The sequence below is a fragment of the Aulonocara sp. 'chitande type north' Nkhata Bay genome, linkage group LG18, assembly GCF_057382095.1.
Source record: "Aulonocara sp. 'chitande type north' Nkhata Bay isolate Kocher_YH1m ecotype deep benthic linkage group LG18, A_spYH_male_GT1.1, whole genome shotgun sequence".
NCBI lineage: Eukaryota > Metazoa > Chordata > Actinopteri > Cichliformes > Cichlidae > Aulonocara > Aulonocara sp. 'chitande type north' Nkhata Bay.
In genome coordinates this window covers 19,202,869-19,218,838 of record NC_141361.1, presented here as the reverse complement: position 1 = coordinate 19,218,838, position 15,970 = coordinate 19,202,869, and the positions used below count along the sequence as shown (strand labels likewise).

The following is a 15,970-nucleotide window of genomic DNA, read 5'->3' as shown; positions in this document are numbered from 1 at the left end:
TCTCAGGGGGAAAGCGCTACAAAAAGCGATAATTACATGAAATATACATAGTGAATAAAGGGAGCATGTTTACATAACCAGGCCCATAAATATCTGACTGAGAAGACATTGTTCTCCAACTTCTTTTAAGCTGATCTCTCAGGGATGCCATTTTAATGACATGATGGTTTAAAGAGATGCTGCTCCATCTCGTTCCATATTTAATTAACTTTTGCTTTTCTGACGCAGAGGAAAAAAACAGAATAAAGAACGCGTGATAGAGACAAACACGCACGATAGCGAGGAGACAATAACAAATAGCTCGGAGAACAGAGAAGGGAGGCACAGGGAACACGAGCGGAGACCTTGTCATGCTTTTGTGAGCTGTTTACAATACAAGAGATGCAAAGCAAGAGGAGGAGTGGTGGAAGACGAACAGCCAGGAAGACTGACATGGGTGAGAGAGGGTGAGAATAAATGATGAAAAGACGGGAAGGGAATGAACGGGATGCTCCAATGTAAAGGGGTGGGGGGGGGGGGGGGGGGGATAGGGATAGAGACAAAATAAGAAGAAAGAGAAGAAGAAGAGGTAAAAAGTGTGAAACACTGGAGGATTGAAGCCATTATTCTTACAAACAAGCAAACGAGAGCAAAATGAGTAGAAAATATGAAGCAATGTGTTTTGCTAAAATTCAACAAAAATAAAGCAAAAAATAAAGATGATCCTTTTTAAAAACAATAAATTCATATTGCTCTACATTTTCCTTCTGCACATTTACTTTATGCACACACACACACCACTATTTGCGCCATGTGTTCATTAAATAAACCCAAACTGCAAATAGTCCTGCTCATTAAAAATGTTAAAAACATGTTAAGAAGTGCAGATATTTGTGCTGACATTGCTGCACACTATTCCATAAAAGTAGACCATTCGAACTAGTTGCAAAAAACAAACAAAGAAAAAAAAAACCAAACTGAATAACTTGACCAATGATGTGTTCTGGCACTTACATACAATGCACTCATCCCTCCTCTCTGTTAGGCAGTGTCTTTTCCATTTTTACTGTCAGCTGTATACAGTGTACCCTGCATTATTGATAGTTTCTTTCCCTTTCCCCTCCTTTTGTTCGACTCTTCTCTTGTCCTCATATCATCACACCAGCCACACTGGCTTTAGAGCCTGGAGAGTTGCAGTAAATCTGACCCCGCCTGGTCTATTTTTTATTGCTTGGCGTTTAATACATTTTTGAAAATCCTAGCCCATCTAGTACCTTGTCTATTTCAGGTGTCTGTCTTGGTGAGGCAAAAGGAGATGACTGGAGGGGGATACTCACCTTCACTTCTCCCTGTACAGGAAGCAGGGGGATCATTAGAAGGGGCTACAGAGGAGGAAAGAGTGTGAGTGTATTTGTTTATCTATACATGCATTTCCTGCGTGACAAACTTTGCTTCCCACTTTTTCCTGTCCTGTGACCCAGGACAGGAAAAATAGCTTGGAAATTTCAATTGTGGTCCTTAATTATGCCCAATGAAGCTCTTTTTCCATTCAAACATTTGCTGAAGAAAAGTCTTTAAAGTAACTTCACTCTGAGGAAGACAACATATCATTTCTGTTGTTTATTTTCCTTTTCTCATTACTTTCGTGGCATTTCAAATAAATAGAAACAGGGTGTTCACAAGCTTACACAGGAAATGCTCAAACAATAACAGAGGCCGTGGCGCTCTGTCCAAAAACACCCTGGCAGAGCTACACGCTGAGGTTGAGGCGTCCATTTTGCTGACACAGTTCTGAAGTGAAAAGATGGCTCTCTGGATGTGAAGTGCCGGTGTGAGAGATTGGGTTACCTCAGACACTCCCAGCGGATCTCCCGGCCAAATGGATCTGGATCTCACGCTTGGGCACACATATTGAATGCCATAAGAGGTCTCTGAGGTCTCCTTCAGTGGGAGGAATGTGCAGCCTAACAATGTGGAGTTTTCACCAAACTAAATTTTGCACCAAAGAAGAGCAATAGCAAGGACACTGGAACACAAGGGACGAGCACTGAATGCATACTTAGATTTGTGTGGGTTTGTCCATACAGGGGGAGAAATGACACATTTTGAGCTTCCTGGAGTGCAGCACATTGCACAGCCTCAGTAAGCTCTCTTAATTCTTTAATATAGTCCTTACACAGGCTGACACTTTTACTCCAGAGGACTAAGGGTGTGTGGCTGTCGAATAGAACAGGAAAACAAAACAAAAATCAAAATCAAAAACAACAGCGCCAAAAAAAGAAATCCCATTTTACACATCCCGGACAAGAACAATGCCATTTCAGCGACTCCCAAACATCTGGCCCGATTGCCCAGTTCCACTAAGGACCGGCCAGGCTCTGAGCAGCATTGAGTGCCACTTGCACTGAGGTTATGTTCGGTACGACGACACCGCAGAGGATCAGCCAGGCTAAGTTATCTCTGAACAAGTCATCCATTCTGCTGCTTTCTGATGGAAGAATACTTGGGGGCTGTGTAATTATATTGCTTTAAATGAACCCATGAGAACCCCCCTGCCAAAGCGCCCACAAAGTCTCACACACTTGGGCGAGTGTCAAAAACACAACGTGTGTAGCTGCGCGCGTGTGTGTACGTTTTGCTGCTTAGGCTGGCGTTAAAAGGGAGGCCGCAGTGGTTCTGATACGCCTCACAAGTGAATTTAATTAAATCATAAATATGAGCTGGAGGCCGCCACCCAATTTAATGTAATGGATGATGTGGGCCAGTCCATCTCTGGCAAAGCAAAGTTTTGGACCTGTTCAAATGCCCTTGAAGCTTATTAAAAGTGCCTGGCACAGGGAGATGCTAGCAAAGTTGTTTAATGGATGCCCAGCTTGCATTTGGTATGACAGTTAATGCTGGGATGTACCACTTTCGATTAGGATGAGGGGTTGCATCTTCATTGTGAAAGTCAGTCATTGTGTGAGGCCCTGTCCACAATCCCCAATATGTTAATGTTGTAAAACCTAATGTGCATTTCATGTTGTGCATGTTTAGGAAAAGCTGAATTATACAGATGTTTGATAAAATTCTCAGATCTTGTGATTGTGATCATGGCACAAATTAGCTTAAATCCCAATCCAAGGGATCGCATCCTTGCTTTTTTATATATTCTGGTCTTAATGGATCAAAATAACATATAAGCGTGTTTTTTTCCTCCTATTGTTCTTATAACACAGTTAAGTATGCAGTGTTTTTAGATACAGTACAACTCGAAAGCCGTATCCACTGTTTATTTCAAATGAACCATCACTTTTCAGTCTTGTTACTCACCACAGTTAAAGTGCTTTGAGCTGCAGCGCTGAGCCTTTTCAAAACAAAACTGAAAGCTTCAACAAATGTTATGCTGCTCGTGTGTCACCGCTGATGAATCATCTACTGAGACAGACAGATGTTGTTGCGCGGGTTTTGTCCCATTCGGCAAAGGCAGAAGAATCTTTTCCTCTGTCCCCCGGAGTGCTGGAGGCTCCCTAAATAGACCCAGCGCAAGGGTGTGTAGAATGGGACCGCACAGGGTGATGGGTAATGGAGTCATTAATAACACAGACCTCCCTTAAGATGCTCAGATGTTCGTTAGTGTGAGCCACGAGGGAGGGAGAAAAAATAGGATGCAATTTGATACAATGAAAAAAAAAAAGCGGTGTAAGCATCTGATGATGATCCTGTTTATGCTGTCATAGGTCTCGTCTGATGGGTTAATTGTGTTCTCGCTCACTCACACACACACACACGCACGCACACACACACACACACACACACACACACACTCACACTCACACGCACACACCAACACATTAACATACAGACTGTTAAGATGGAGGGACATGGAGTCCATTTCCTCATACAGTTTTTAATATTTCCATCACATGTGCAACACAAAAAAATGAGGTCTGCCAAATACAGAACTCCATATTTGTACAATACATTTTAATAACATCGGAGATAACTGTCTTTTTGCCGCAGGAGATGGTGATTTCCTGTAAACTGCGTACGAACGATTCTCGATCAAAATGTCAAAACATTAAAGTTTCATACAAAAGTGCATCTCAGGTTCAATGAATGCAAAACATTTACATAACAGAATGGATTAAAGTTGTGTATGATGCCACAGTGGCTTCCAGCTTGAGCAGAGAGCAATGGGACACTGCAAAAAAATTTAAAAAAGTTAAAGAAAAAAACAAAATAAAAACACAACAACAAGAAAAAGTACTTGGGCACTCTCCAGGAGAGCCAGGGATGGAGTTTTGCAACCACGGTAAATCCCGTGACAGACCGAAATTGTGTTCAGCGTTCATGATCCCAAATTCAACTGGATTTACTTCCCCCATTGTGAAAAAAAAGAGAACAAGTAGAGATAACAAAACATAAACAAAAAAAAATTATTCCAGTAATCTCCAGGCTTGAACGAGCAGTAAACATTAATAACAGAAATGTACAGGTTGAATCAGTGGGCTGGAGATTTCCCCACGCTCTGAGAGCCACATGGGAGTTTCGCGCCTCTGTTCATGAGCCAACAGAAGGAGCTAGCCTTTTCCAAATCTGTGTCACTGCGCTTGCATATATCAGCATCTTGTCCTCTGTCCTGTTTTTTCTGTTCTCTGGGATGATTTTTTAATTTATTTTTTTTCCTTTTCACCTCTCGTCTGAACTCCAGCGCAGGCAGTGGAGATTAGTCGCACCACAGTTCACAGCTGGTCCTCTGGCAGCCATATTAGGACGAACACACAGACAAGGCTTCAGCCTACGCTGGTGAATCGAGCTTTTTTTTTCACCCAATAATGATTGACCATGTCAGAATACAGAGTGACGTACTGCGCAGTAGGAGTGGCACTGATGAAAAGAGTCTTCCTGACAACACTCACCAGTTCCTACAGCTTCCTATGCTCTCAGTGGCACCCTGTTTCTCCTTCAGTCCCATCTGGTCTGACTGACAATGTAATGAATCTTTTTTTCTTTCCCTCCCTCCCTCCCTCTTCTCTGTCTCTCATTTTTTTTTTTGGACAAACATTTTGAACTGTACATCGGCAAATACTGTATAAGATTGCAATATAGCTGTAGTTAAGCAACACATGAAGAAGTCTATGTACAAACAAGTTGGCTTTTTCTTTATTTCTGAAATAATGGTTAGTAAAGTAGGCCTACTGAGAGGTTTCTTTTTTGTTCTCCCCCCCCTCCTTCTTTTATTTTCTTTGCTTTGCTTTTCTTTTTTCTTGCTCTGGCATCGTTTCTTGTGGTGTAACTGAAAATTTCAGTGCAAGACAGTCAGTGGGAAACTGCACTGACGGTAATTGGCGGTCGGGCATAATTCTGTGCGTCATGTGATCCTTGTTCTCGGCCACGGCGCTGAGCTTTGCCATGTTAGCTGCTGTGCTGAGTCAACGTGTGGTTCTGCAAGGACACAAAAAGAAAGAGGGAAAACATTATGATGGCATACACCGCAAAAACAGAAATCCAAAAAAAAAAAAAAAAAAATCCTTCCCCTTCATTAAAAAGACATAACAAAACCTCCTTATATGGCTGTAGATGTTCTCAAAGCTTACAGTTCTGTTTAAATTCGATGATCCAGACATGAGCACTGCCGTGTGGTCATCTCAATGTTTGAATATCATCGTCATTCCCTTCTAATTAACTTGCAAGGAAGTCAAATCGGTCTGTAGATCAATAGTAGTCAGCTTTGGGCCCATACCACAGTTAAATCTCAGACACATAAGACCACTGACCGATAACATCCCACCCTGCCTGTCCAATCAAAAGCGAATCCATAACAACACACTGACAGACCCGATGGAATATCATCCTTGGAGTTCTGTCTGTCCGCTGACTACGTGCATTAAGCATGCTGTAAATGTACCCCCAAAAAAGGAATACTTCACACGCAGATAAGGCCTCAGAAGATTTGATCCTCCACACTTCTGTAAGTCTCTAACTGTGCACAATTCACTATGACAGGATAACAAGCTGACAATATCGCACTGTTGTGCTGTATCTTCCAAAATTATGCAAGCACACACACAGACCGTCGAGAGTGGTTGTAGTGTTGCAGCTGTGCCAGGTTCTTTAAAGGGAGTGTGGACCAGGGGGTGTGTAACTGGTGTCCCTGGTGGGCTGAATCCAGGTCATCTTTTGAAGTGACTGCTAATCCCTTTAATGCAAACTACATGCCCCACTTGCTGTGCTCTGTTTAAAACACAGCCTTGGACTCTCTAAACTGGCATGGACTAGACACACCTGTCACAGAGACATCACTACGCATGCATGCACAAATACACACATCCGCCGCACACTCGGTACACACATACATTTTACCCTACACATAGGCACGGAAATGTGTAATCAAAGTATGTGAAATTACACTACTTTTACTGCTTAACTAGCCTTTCAAATACAACCGAAAATGAGTAGCGCAACCTCAGTCTGAAGGTTTACCAAAGCAGTCACCTTCAGTGGTGCAGAATCCCTCGGGCAGCAGTAGGGAGCAACTATTAGCCCCCTTGCATTCATTCCTTCCCTCTTTACCCTTTCGGCTGCCTCCATATAAAGCATTTAAACGCCTCGACAGCTTTCCTTTCAGCTAGGACGATTACTTCCCGACAGGTGGGGTAATAAGCTGTTTGACGGGGAACAGGATTGTGACCCCTGTACGGGTTAGTGTAGCTCACCTGGGCCCTGCGCTCCCTTTTTTAAAGAGAGGCGGCTCCGGACAGCTCCTCTGCTTCCATCTTTCCTCTCTTGCTGAAATAAAGCTCCTTTAAGTGAGTCTGGGAGGAGACTCCCCATGGGATGCTCTCTCTCTCTCTCTCTTTCTCCTCACCTCACCTCCTCCCCCTCCTCACACTCCACCAACCCCCTACCCCCCGGTGAAGACATCCTTGGCGTTGCTGAGGAGGGACAGGAGCACGGCAACCTTATTAATGAATGCGGCCCATTACCCGTCAGCCTGGCTCCTCAGCGACTCCCAGAAGCCCCTGCAGTACGTGACTTCAAATGGCAGGATATTGACACGGGGAGAGCAAAGCGGCTAGAACTGAGTGTGTGTGTGTGTGTGTGTATGTGAAAGAGAGAGAAACACAGAGAGAAAATTTGTGCTCAACTGAGTGTGCATGCCTTTGTGTGAGTGTGCCAGTGCGTCTAGGTGTGTGTGTGTGTGTGTGTGTGTGTGTGTGTGTGTCTGTGGACCCCAAAGGAATGTAGCTCCTTGGATATAATGTAGGGCTCGTAACAGCTATTAGAGGGGAAAATAACCCCTCTGGGGAATGGCTCCCCCCTCTGCATGTCCCAGCTCTGTCTGACACACACTGCATTCTACCTTTTCCTTAAACATGCCAGGAGTTTTCTCACTGAGGGCTTTCTCAAGGACGGTGTTAAACGACTTCAGTGGCTGTGGCAGCCATGCAGACTAAAGGGAAATAGAGGAAAAGAGGGAGGGAGGAATAAAAAAAACATTAAAAGAAAATGAAACTGATACCTTTATCTCTGTGGATACTGAACTCTGCAGAGTAGCTATAAACTGTTCTGTGTACGAGTGCGGAAGGTGGTAAAAGGGAGGGAGAGTGAAAATTCACTTTCCCGTCTTCATCCTTGTCAAGTTCTTCGAGTGCCTCGGCGCAAGTGTTGGATAAGTAAAATACCCACGGTGCGCTTCAACAAATGTCACGTTACATAGAAAATCGCATTATTCACATCAAAATGACCAAAATGTCCACTGCCCTAGGAAGGAGGATGTCACTAATGGTGTCACACTAGAATCACTGCAATTTAGGATTAGATGCCCTCCATTAAGCCTTTTAGCTCTCATCTTAACTCCCTCCTTCAATGCCATCCTATTCCCCCTGAAACTCTGCCATTCCCCTTATCATCCATTTCCTTCCCTTATATCCAACCCTTAATCTCCTCCTCGATCCTTTCAACCACCTGCTGGCCACACAGGCCTGCTGCAGGGCCCAGTTACCAGCAGTGTTCAGGTAAACCATAGCAGTCAATTCTCCACTAAATTAAATTTTGCACTGATCAATAATGCGCACCCGCTTCTCCCTTATGAGCACTGGCTGCACTGGCTCGGAGCGAGCCTCTTCCTCCTCTCCCGTTCTCTCACCGACTCCCCGCCACCGTTAAACCACCACTTTCATCTTATTACATCACCCTACTGCAACGCCCTCAGGGGTAGTGGAAGAGAAGGGAGAACACCCGGCAGGGGTCTTGTGTACCCATGCAAACAGGTGCAACATGTCTTAGGAATTTAACGCGGCTGCAAAGAAGGAGAGAGCGAGGGGAAAATATGGGGAACGATTGGGGAAGAGCGGAGACCGGGAAAGAGCAAGCAGGCTAGGGAGCTGATTTATTAACTAATCATTCTTTATGTCGTTCCCCATTGCTCTGGTCTCCATCGATAGCACCCGGTCTCCAGTGAGGCAACAGAGGTGCATCTCTTACATCAGCTCTGCAGAGGAAGGCCAGTGGACTAGTAGACACGTTCTCCCTTTCATCTGATCTTGCCGTATTAAAGACAATCTTCAGATTGCCCAACATCACAGAGAGAGGATGTAAAGCTTAATCACAAAGCTAACAATGTTTGATTAGCATAATGTTAATACCTGCTGAGCACATGTTAAGTACATTGTATCTGCTCTTCTACCTGGTGTTATCCGGCATGTAACATTAAACCCGGGCTTTATTGAGTGGTTAGAGAGCTGAGCGAACAATAATGACTTTATAAGCTATGGCCTATTTAAGGCTTCTTAAACAAATAAAACATTGTGCAGCGTTGACTAGTGAATAGACCAGAATCTGTCGCATTATGCCACCCTCAAAAAACAAGTGTTGAAAATGTAACTGACCTGTAATTAAATGGCTTAACTGCTGCTATAAGCTACAATCGTAAGAAGTTTATGATAAAGTCACATTTACACTAGCAGCATAATTACTATATTAGTAATCCATACAAAGGTAGGAAGAAATGCAGCTAGAAAACAGTATGATAATGTTACTCACTTTTGATTTTTAGTAAAGGAAGCTCTAACAAAAAGAAATAAAGTAGAGTTAGAGTCTTGGAGTTAGAACATTTCTTTACATGATTGGAGATGCTGGTGTGACAGCAATCCATAAATCAAACTTACTTACAGTGGAGATTAAAGATCAGATTAAAGAAACTGTTTATTTCAAGAGTTCAGCACATCCATGTAACACCTGCAGCCCAAGTTCCTTTTTTTATTTATCTATGATGAAATATTTAAAAAGCTAATCAAAACTATAAACGCCGCCCTCCCGAAGCTCCGAATGAAAGCCTCTGCCTTTACATCACATACCTGGCATGCAGTAAGTCTGCATAGCCGCATCTGGAGCACGGGGACGACGCACAAAACCACTGAGACCTACGCATACCCGTAGTCATCACTCAGGAATTTAATTAAGGCATAAGAGAGAATGTCACCGAACGATACTAAAACAAAGAACCTGCATTCGTTTCTGCAGCCTCCACATTGTAGACTGACTTGAAGGAATTTAATCACTTAGTTATTTAGGCTCATTTATGTTTGCGTAACGACCGAAAGATGTACAGCGGCCTTCGATCAGTAATGGCCGCTCTGTTTCTCTGGTGATTTTTTGCGGTTGCAATTCATGCTTTGCTGCCACGTAAAATGTTTTCTCGCTGTTCAAAACTACTGTGGGGATAGACAGGAGCGTTGCATTCCTTCTTGATCTTTAATGGTGTGCTGAACTCGGCCCAGTATTGACTCAGTCCTCCCTTTGTGCATTCTCTGCTGTTGACCAGTCCACTGAGGGAGTAATCCCTTCCTGCTTTGACCTGAGGCCAGGCTTACTGCTGGCTAGTTTAGCCAATGAAGAACACAATCAAATAAATAAATAATACAGCGGTTGGCATTCTCCACAGTCATCACTTATCAGGCCGTAGGGAGGGTTGACCCCAAACACTGTTATGCCACAACCGGCCTGGTCTCCTTGGTAACAGACTGCCTTGTTTGAAGCGAGGTGCTCGGGGAGTCATAGTCATACAGTAACAGCAAAACGCTAGGGTGGAGTTGACAACAGCAATGGATTTCAGCGTCTTCCACGTGAGTCATTTCCACACCGAACAGTTGTAAAAATATATAATAAATCCATAATGTTCAAAAAAAGCTTTGATTAGATGTCTAACTACCCCAACCAAATACTTCTGAGGTGTAACTGGAGATGACTGACCACCCTTTTTTGCGAGCTGGTGCTTTGTAGCTCCAAATGATACTCATTACCCTGTCTAAGTAGACAAGTGAATGGTACTAGAAACACACTATGCAGTGATCCCGCTGTTTGACTGAGGTAGCAAAACAACTGCACAACTGCTGTGTTATTATGGGGCCTCATTAAGTGAGGAGAGAGTGGGAGACGGGGAGAGGGGAGAGAGGAAAAGCAATAGAAAGAGGGCCAGCAAGAGGCAGAAAAAGAGAGAACGAAAAAAAAAAACACAAGAGAGCGATACAAACTGTATTCTGAGGTGATAGCAACACACAGATGCCTTTCCAGCCAAAATGAAGACTATGACTAAAGAACCCAATTAAGGGCTTTCTTAGGGGAGCCATCTTGGGAGGGGGATGGGTCTTCCTGGGACATGAGCCCTGGGCTACATCCTCTAATTAGACAGAGCGAGGGGGGAGGATCTCTGCCTGTCACTAGGAGGGAGATGGGGTCCATGGGGTTCCACATGTCAGTCCCAGAAACAAAACACAATTACTTTCACATTTAACCACTTCAGTCAGGGACAGACTTTGACTAGGGATACTACAGAGCACCCCCCCACCTCTCCAGCGCCGCTGCAGTAGATATGCCACTTCACAAATGCAGCAATTTATTTGAGGACTATATTTTCTCTTGCACTTCCACGCTTTCACACGAAGGCGACAGTCGAGCTGCGCTCTCCTGTTTTCCTCGCCAAAATAGAGGAGCGGATCGCAAAATAAACTTTTAATTGACCCACAATTGGTGCCATTCAGCCTGCTTTTCCAGAGCTGAAGAGTCAAATTACTTGGCTGTTATGATGTGCGAATATGAAATTCGAGGGGGGAATAATTGTTCTAATGCTGTTTATTTTGGCCTCTGTTGCATTTTGTTAACATCAACAGCATAACAGACACTTGAAAAATCAGATCACCACGGAGAGTAAATTAAACCTGTAGTGAGTTTCCTGGGAAGCGCTTGAAATGGTATTTTATCAAAGTTGCTGGAAAAAGTCAACTAAGAAAAGTAAAGGAGACATGTTTGAGGGAGAGATCCGGTGATGGATTCTAGCACAGTACACCAAGCGTCTCCTCTTTTGTTTGGATTTAACTTTCCCCAGTGGTGCAACAGAGGAAAAAGGAAAAAAAAAAGAGTGGCTCAAAGGCTTCTGGGAGTTTTTGTCATGTCTCCCTCCAGACATTGTGTTTGCATGCACATATCAGACCCTGGGAGAGATGGAGACAAAGACAAATACATACAGCACGCACGCAGATGTATACACACAAACATACTCTTGCACCAAGAAAAAGAATATCCTCCTAGGATCATTAGGTCTGTCATGCTGTCTAATTCTGATCCACCTACAAAACTAGAACACCAGTGATTCATCACGAGTCGTCTAAGAGAGTTTATGTCCCCGTTTACAGTGCAGAGCCGTGTGTGTACAGTGTAATTACAAATACGCTAAAATATTAATGATGGCACCTCACAAAAGCCACCGTTACTTTCTTCCTAATTCCTTGTTCTTTTATTTTGTAGTGCAACTTTTTTTGAAATGGTGACAGGATGCGGAGCACCTGGGGTGATGAAGAAGAAAACAAGTTGTCATATGAAAGGAAATATATATAAATATATATGCAACTTCCAAAAGCGTGAAGAGCTGTCACACTTGGCAGATCAAGATATTCAGAGAAAATTTGGTGTTTGAGCACCACTTAGGGACAAACACATGAAGCTTTACTTCTTTTTTTTGCCGCACGTTTGGGACTCGGGGCAGTTAGGGCATTTTTTCGGGGCATATTTTAAAATTCATGAGGCAAAAAAAAAGAAAGAAAGAATAACTTCTGGGGAATTGGGTCTCTGTGCTTCAGACTGAAGAATGCTTCATGAAAAGGAAGGAGGGAAATAAAACCCAAAAATATTGTTTTTGCTTTTTTTTTTTAAAGATCCATCACTCAGAGAATCAACTCCAGACATTTGCTGCATTGTAATGCGCAAAGCATACACTGCGCTGATTTCTTTGGCAACAATTATTTCCATCTAATACAGCTACCCCCTTCTTCTCACTCGGTGTCCATCAGTCCCCTTTTTCTCCCTATTTTCTATCCTGGACACATGTTATGACATACATAGCTGTTTACAATGACCTGGTGACCGCAAAGCCTATAAATATGCTTAATTAAAACAGCAGAATTGGACACAGCTTGGCAATAATGGGTATCACACGGGGAGAGGAGAATCTCATTTGTGTGGGGAAGTAGAACATGATGCAGATGTGCTCTTGTCACTTTCAGCACTCATTAAGGCCAGGGAGCTTTGAATTGTCTTTGAAGGAATCCTTTTAAAAGACACTCCAATTAAGGTATGTGTCCTGCGGGCGTCTGAGGAGAGAGGGAGAAGTCATGCAGCATCTCAGTCCTTCCACTCCTCCGTCGATCACGGCGTGACTTAACACATGACTTAAAATCTCATGTCACTTCCAAGGAATGATAATGAAACTGGAGGATGGAAGGAGCAGAGACAACCCCAGCTTAAAAGGAACAAGGGAGTCTCACGCAGAAAATGTCATCTTGACTGTTGTGTAACTTCAGCCTCATTGTCTTGTCTATGGAGAAATTGAGATCATTGGGAGAGAATCCTATGATTGCAGCCCTCCAGTATACTGTGGTACGAGAGCTGAACTTGTCCGTTTCTTCACAAACGAACTGCACTCGGAGAAATGTCAGATTTAAGCTGTGGCTAATACTGCGCATCCATCAGTTAATGAATCTGGCTAATTAATCCAGCCTAGCAGCATTGTCAGTGGCTCTGTTCTTTCTGCAATGTGAAAAGCTACTGTATCCGACGGCAACATGAAGGGGAAAGGAAGTTCATTATCAAGTTTCACATTGCAATATGGCCTTTATTAGAACCCAGGGACATTTTTTTTTTGTCTCAAACGGGGACGCTAGCAACGGGAAGACAGTGGATTTTATTTTGGTGGGAGTGTATTCTGAAGTGAAGCTATGTCTGTTTGTTGCTCAAGGGGTGGGCAGAAGTTGAGGGTCGGAGAGAGCAGAGCACAGCCAGCCTCCTTGCCCTCCCTATCAGCACTTCATGAAATATCTAGACTGCTCCATATTTGAGGGAAAGGGATGCGCAGGGTGCAGGCTGTGTGAGTTTGTGATGGTAGAGGGGAGTCCTCCGGAGATCTTCGAAGGGAAGGATGGTCTATGCGTCTCACAGCTTATTTTTGTGAGAGAAATTGAGAAATGGAGGGAAGGTGAAGAAGAGAAAGAGAGATTATTCTCCATTGGAATATGGATTCTGGGGCACACAGGCCCAGGAGTCAGTCAATCTGGCCGGTCTGAGGGGGGTGGCTGGGCGGGGGGTCCTAGGAGGGCTGATTAGACGGATGCTCTCCCATCATCCATCTCGACAGGCTGGCGAAAATTGGCTAGCCCCTTGCAGGGTAGAGTTCACAGGGGGAGGTGGTGGGGGGATGATGTGGAGTGGTGCGCTGGATACCTGTCACAGCCTTTGGTCTGTTTCAGGATCTCAGCAGCAAATTAATAAAATATCTTTCCTGCTTCCCTTTACCTGCCGTGGCAGCTCTCCCTCTCGCCGCTCCTTCTCCCAGCTTGCACCGGCCCTTTGACCCCTCCGACTACTGTGAGAGATGAGGAGCCCAGGCAGCCGGTGAGTGGGCCAGAGTGTCAGGGAGAAATAGGGAGAAACTCCAAACTCAAGACCCGGCGAAGAGAGAGAGCTCTCGCTGCTGGAAGACAGCTCCACTTCTGACAGACTGACAAACGACTGCCCTGTGTCAGTGAGACATTTTGAAGTGTGATGCATGGGAAATGGCAACCGCAAACAAACAGCAACTAAAAAACAAGCCTCCAACCTGCACTCTTTGTAAGGTTTTAACTGGGCGATGCAGCAATTCCAACATTTACTGAATCAATTTTTAGCATGCTAATATAAAAATGTGAAAAAATAGCTTGAAGATACGAGCTGGCCGTGGCATGTATACAAAAAAAGTCGCTGTTTTTGCATAAGAAAGCAGTGCACATATTTGTATCTATATGTGCTCCGTATATGTTTGAGACTGTGAGCATGCAGAGACATGGGACTGCCTTGAGAGCATGGCACATGTTGAGCATAATGATCGTCTTATCCCCCAAGCTCGTTCCTGCTCTCCTTTCATAACCCTCTGTTTCACAAGAGAGTGCCATAGGTCTTTCATGTTCTGCTCTTGTCTCTTCACACAGAGTAAAACAATATAATCATGCATGAAACATCACCTCCGGGAGGTGGAGATCACTTCATTCCAAAAAATGTCAGACAAAAAAAAAAAAAAAAAAAAGTAGGAAAACATCCCCAGGTTATTTGAGATTGTTTACAGGTACCTGCTACAACCCTCGCTATATAGAGAACATTTGTACCAATGAGAGATGAAAATGTGATAAATAGCAGAGCTTGAAGTGAATGAAAGGCTTCCACATTGGCAGTTTGGTGGAGTGCGAGCCTTGTTAAATAATCTTCTCTGCAGTGGAGTTGCATGTCAGTAGATCAGGCCTTGTTTTATTCATGTTTGTATGCTCAAATGACCAGCAGATAATGATCGCATTCACCTTCCTCCTGGCAGACGCACACCTCTGCGTTTACAACCTGAATCTCAATATGAAAATCATTGCCGATCAATTGCCAGCCGAGCCCTGGATATTTCCACCAGCTACCTGGCTAATACATGGCGCAGCTAATCCAAGTTTCAAATAGATGCACATAGAGGATATGGTCAGGGGCTACTGGCTTCTCTTAGCACTTTAAGGTGAATTAAAATACTTTAAGTGATTACGCTGAACACGGTGTTCTTTTAAGACCGCTCATATTTTAATGATTTCGTTTCAAAAAGGTAAGAGAAAAAATGTGGATATGAGAAGTGTGCCATGTGTATGATAAAGAATCCCCCAAACAAAACAGAGCTGCTTGAAAGCACCTCCACAGTGAAATAATATAATAAGGTTTGTTTCATTTTTTCAGGTTCTCCAAGGACCATGGAAAAAGATTGCTAGAAAATGGATTATCTCTCTAACATTGCGAGTTCATAAGTCCAACTACTAACTTTGTTGAAGGGCAGATACGGTCTCCCAGAGGACAAAGCTCATATTTAGCCACGAGGCCTCCTCTGTGATTAGAAGGGGAGATGCAGGCATATTGACTCAACTGTGTTTTTGCCTCTGCACCGTATGTAATTACCTCTTCAAAAACGAACATTCCACTAATCCTCTAATTCCAGATATTTTAGTGCTCTGCTGGTCTAATAAGCAAATCAAATCATATCTGCACATCACAAATGAGTTTTGGAAACGGACTGAAATAATTCCTTCTGAGTCTCTCATCCCAGCCGGGATGGAGGGGGATAACCAGAGTGCTGTGAGCGGTGTTTAGTGTTTGTTAAGCTGTCATGTGTGATTAGCAGTCACAGTTTCTGCTAGAGGCCCCTTCAGCTCCCCCCGGCCCAAGGCTCACCTGTAACTCTGTCTGGAAGAAGAACTTCTGCGGGCACTGTGAGCAGTCATAGATCTTATCCTCCTGTCCGTGGGCAGAGAAGATGTGCTGCTGGAGCTTATTGGCCTGGACAAACACTGCTCACATACATGAGAAGGTAGGGGGGGGGTGTCAAAGGGTAGAGAAGAAATTGATAAATATTAGCATACATTAGCTTACACGCTGCAAGATTAAGACTTGTTTTTTTTCTGCT

At 43.8% G+C, this 15,970-nt stretch overlaps 1 protein-coding gene across 3 annotated transcripts in view; it reads right to left on the bottom strand.

The window, feature by feature from the left end:
- Positions 1-3,829: 3,829 nt before the first annotated feature.
- LOC147308385 (zinc finger protein 521-like) overlaps positions 3,830-15,970 on the bottom strand; it is an 88,586-nt gene continuing 76,445 nt past the window's right edge. For 2 of the 3 annotated variants that reach the window (XM_086270839.1, XM_086270840.1), the window contains exons 8-9: positions 15,739-15,854; positions 3,830-5,406 (exon numbers count right to left, since the gene is read on the bottom strand). In XM_086270839.1, coding sequence (XP_086126965.1) covers positions 5,377-5,406; positions 15,739-15,854 — 146 coding nt within the window. In that variant the 3' untranslated portion in view covers positions 3,830-5,376. The remainder of the gene's footprint in view (positions 5,407-15,738; positions 15,855-15,970) is intronic. The other variant, XM_086270842.1, reaches the window with a different exon arrangement.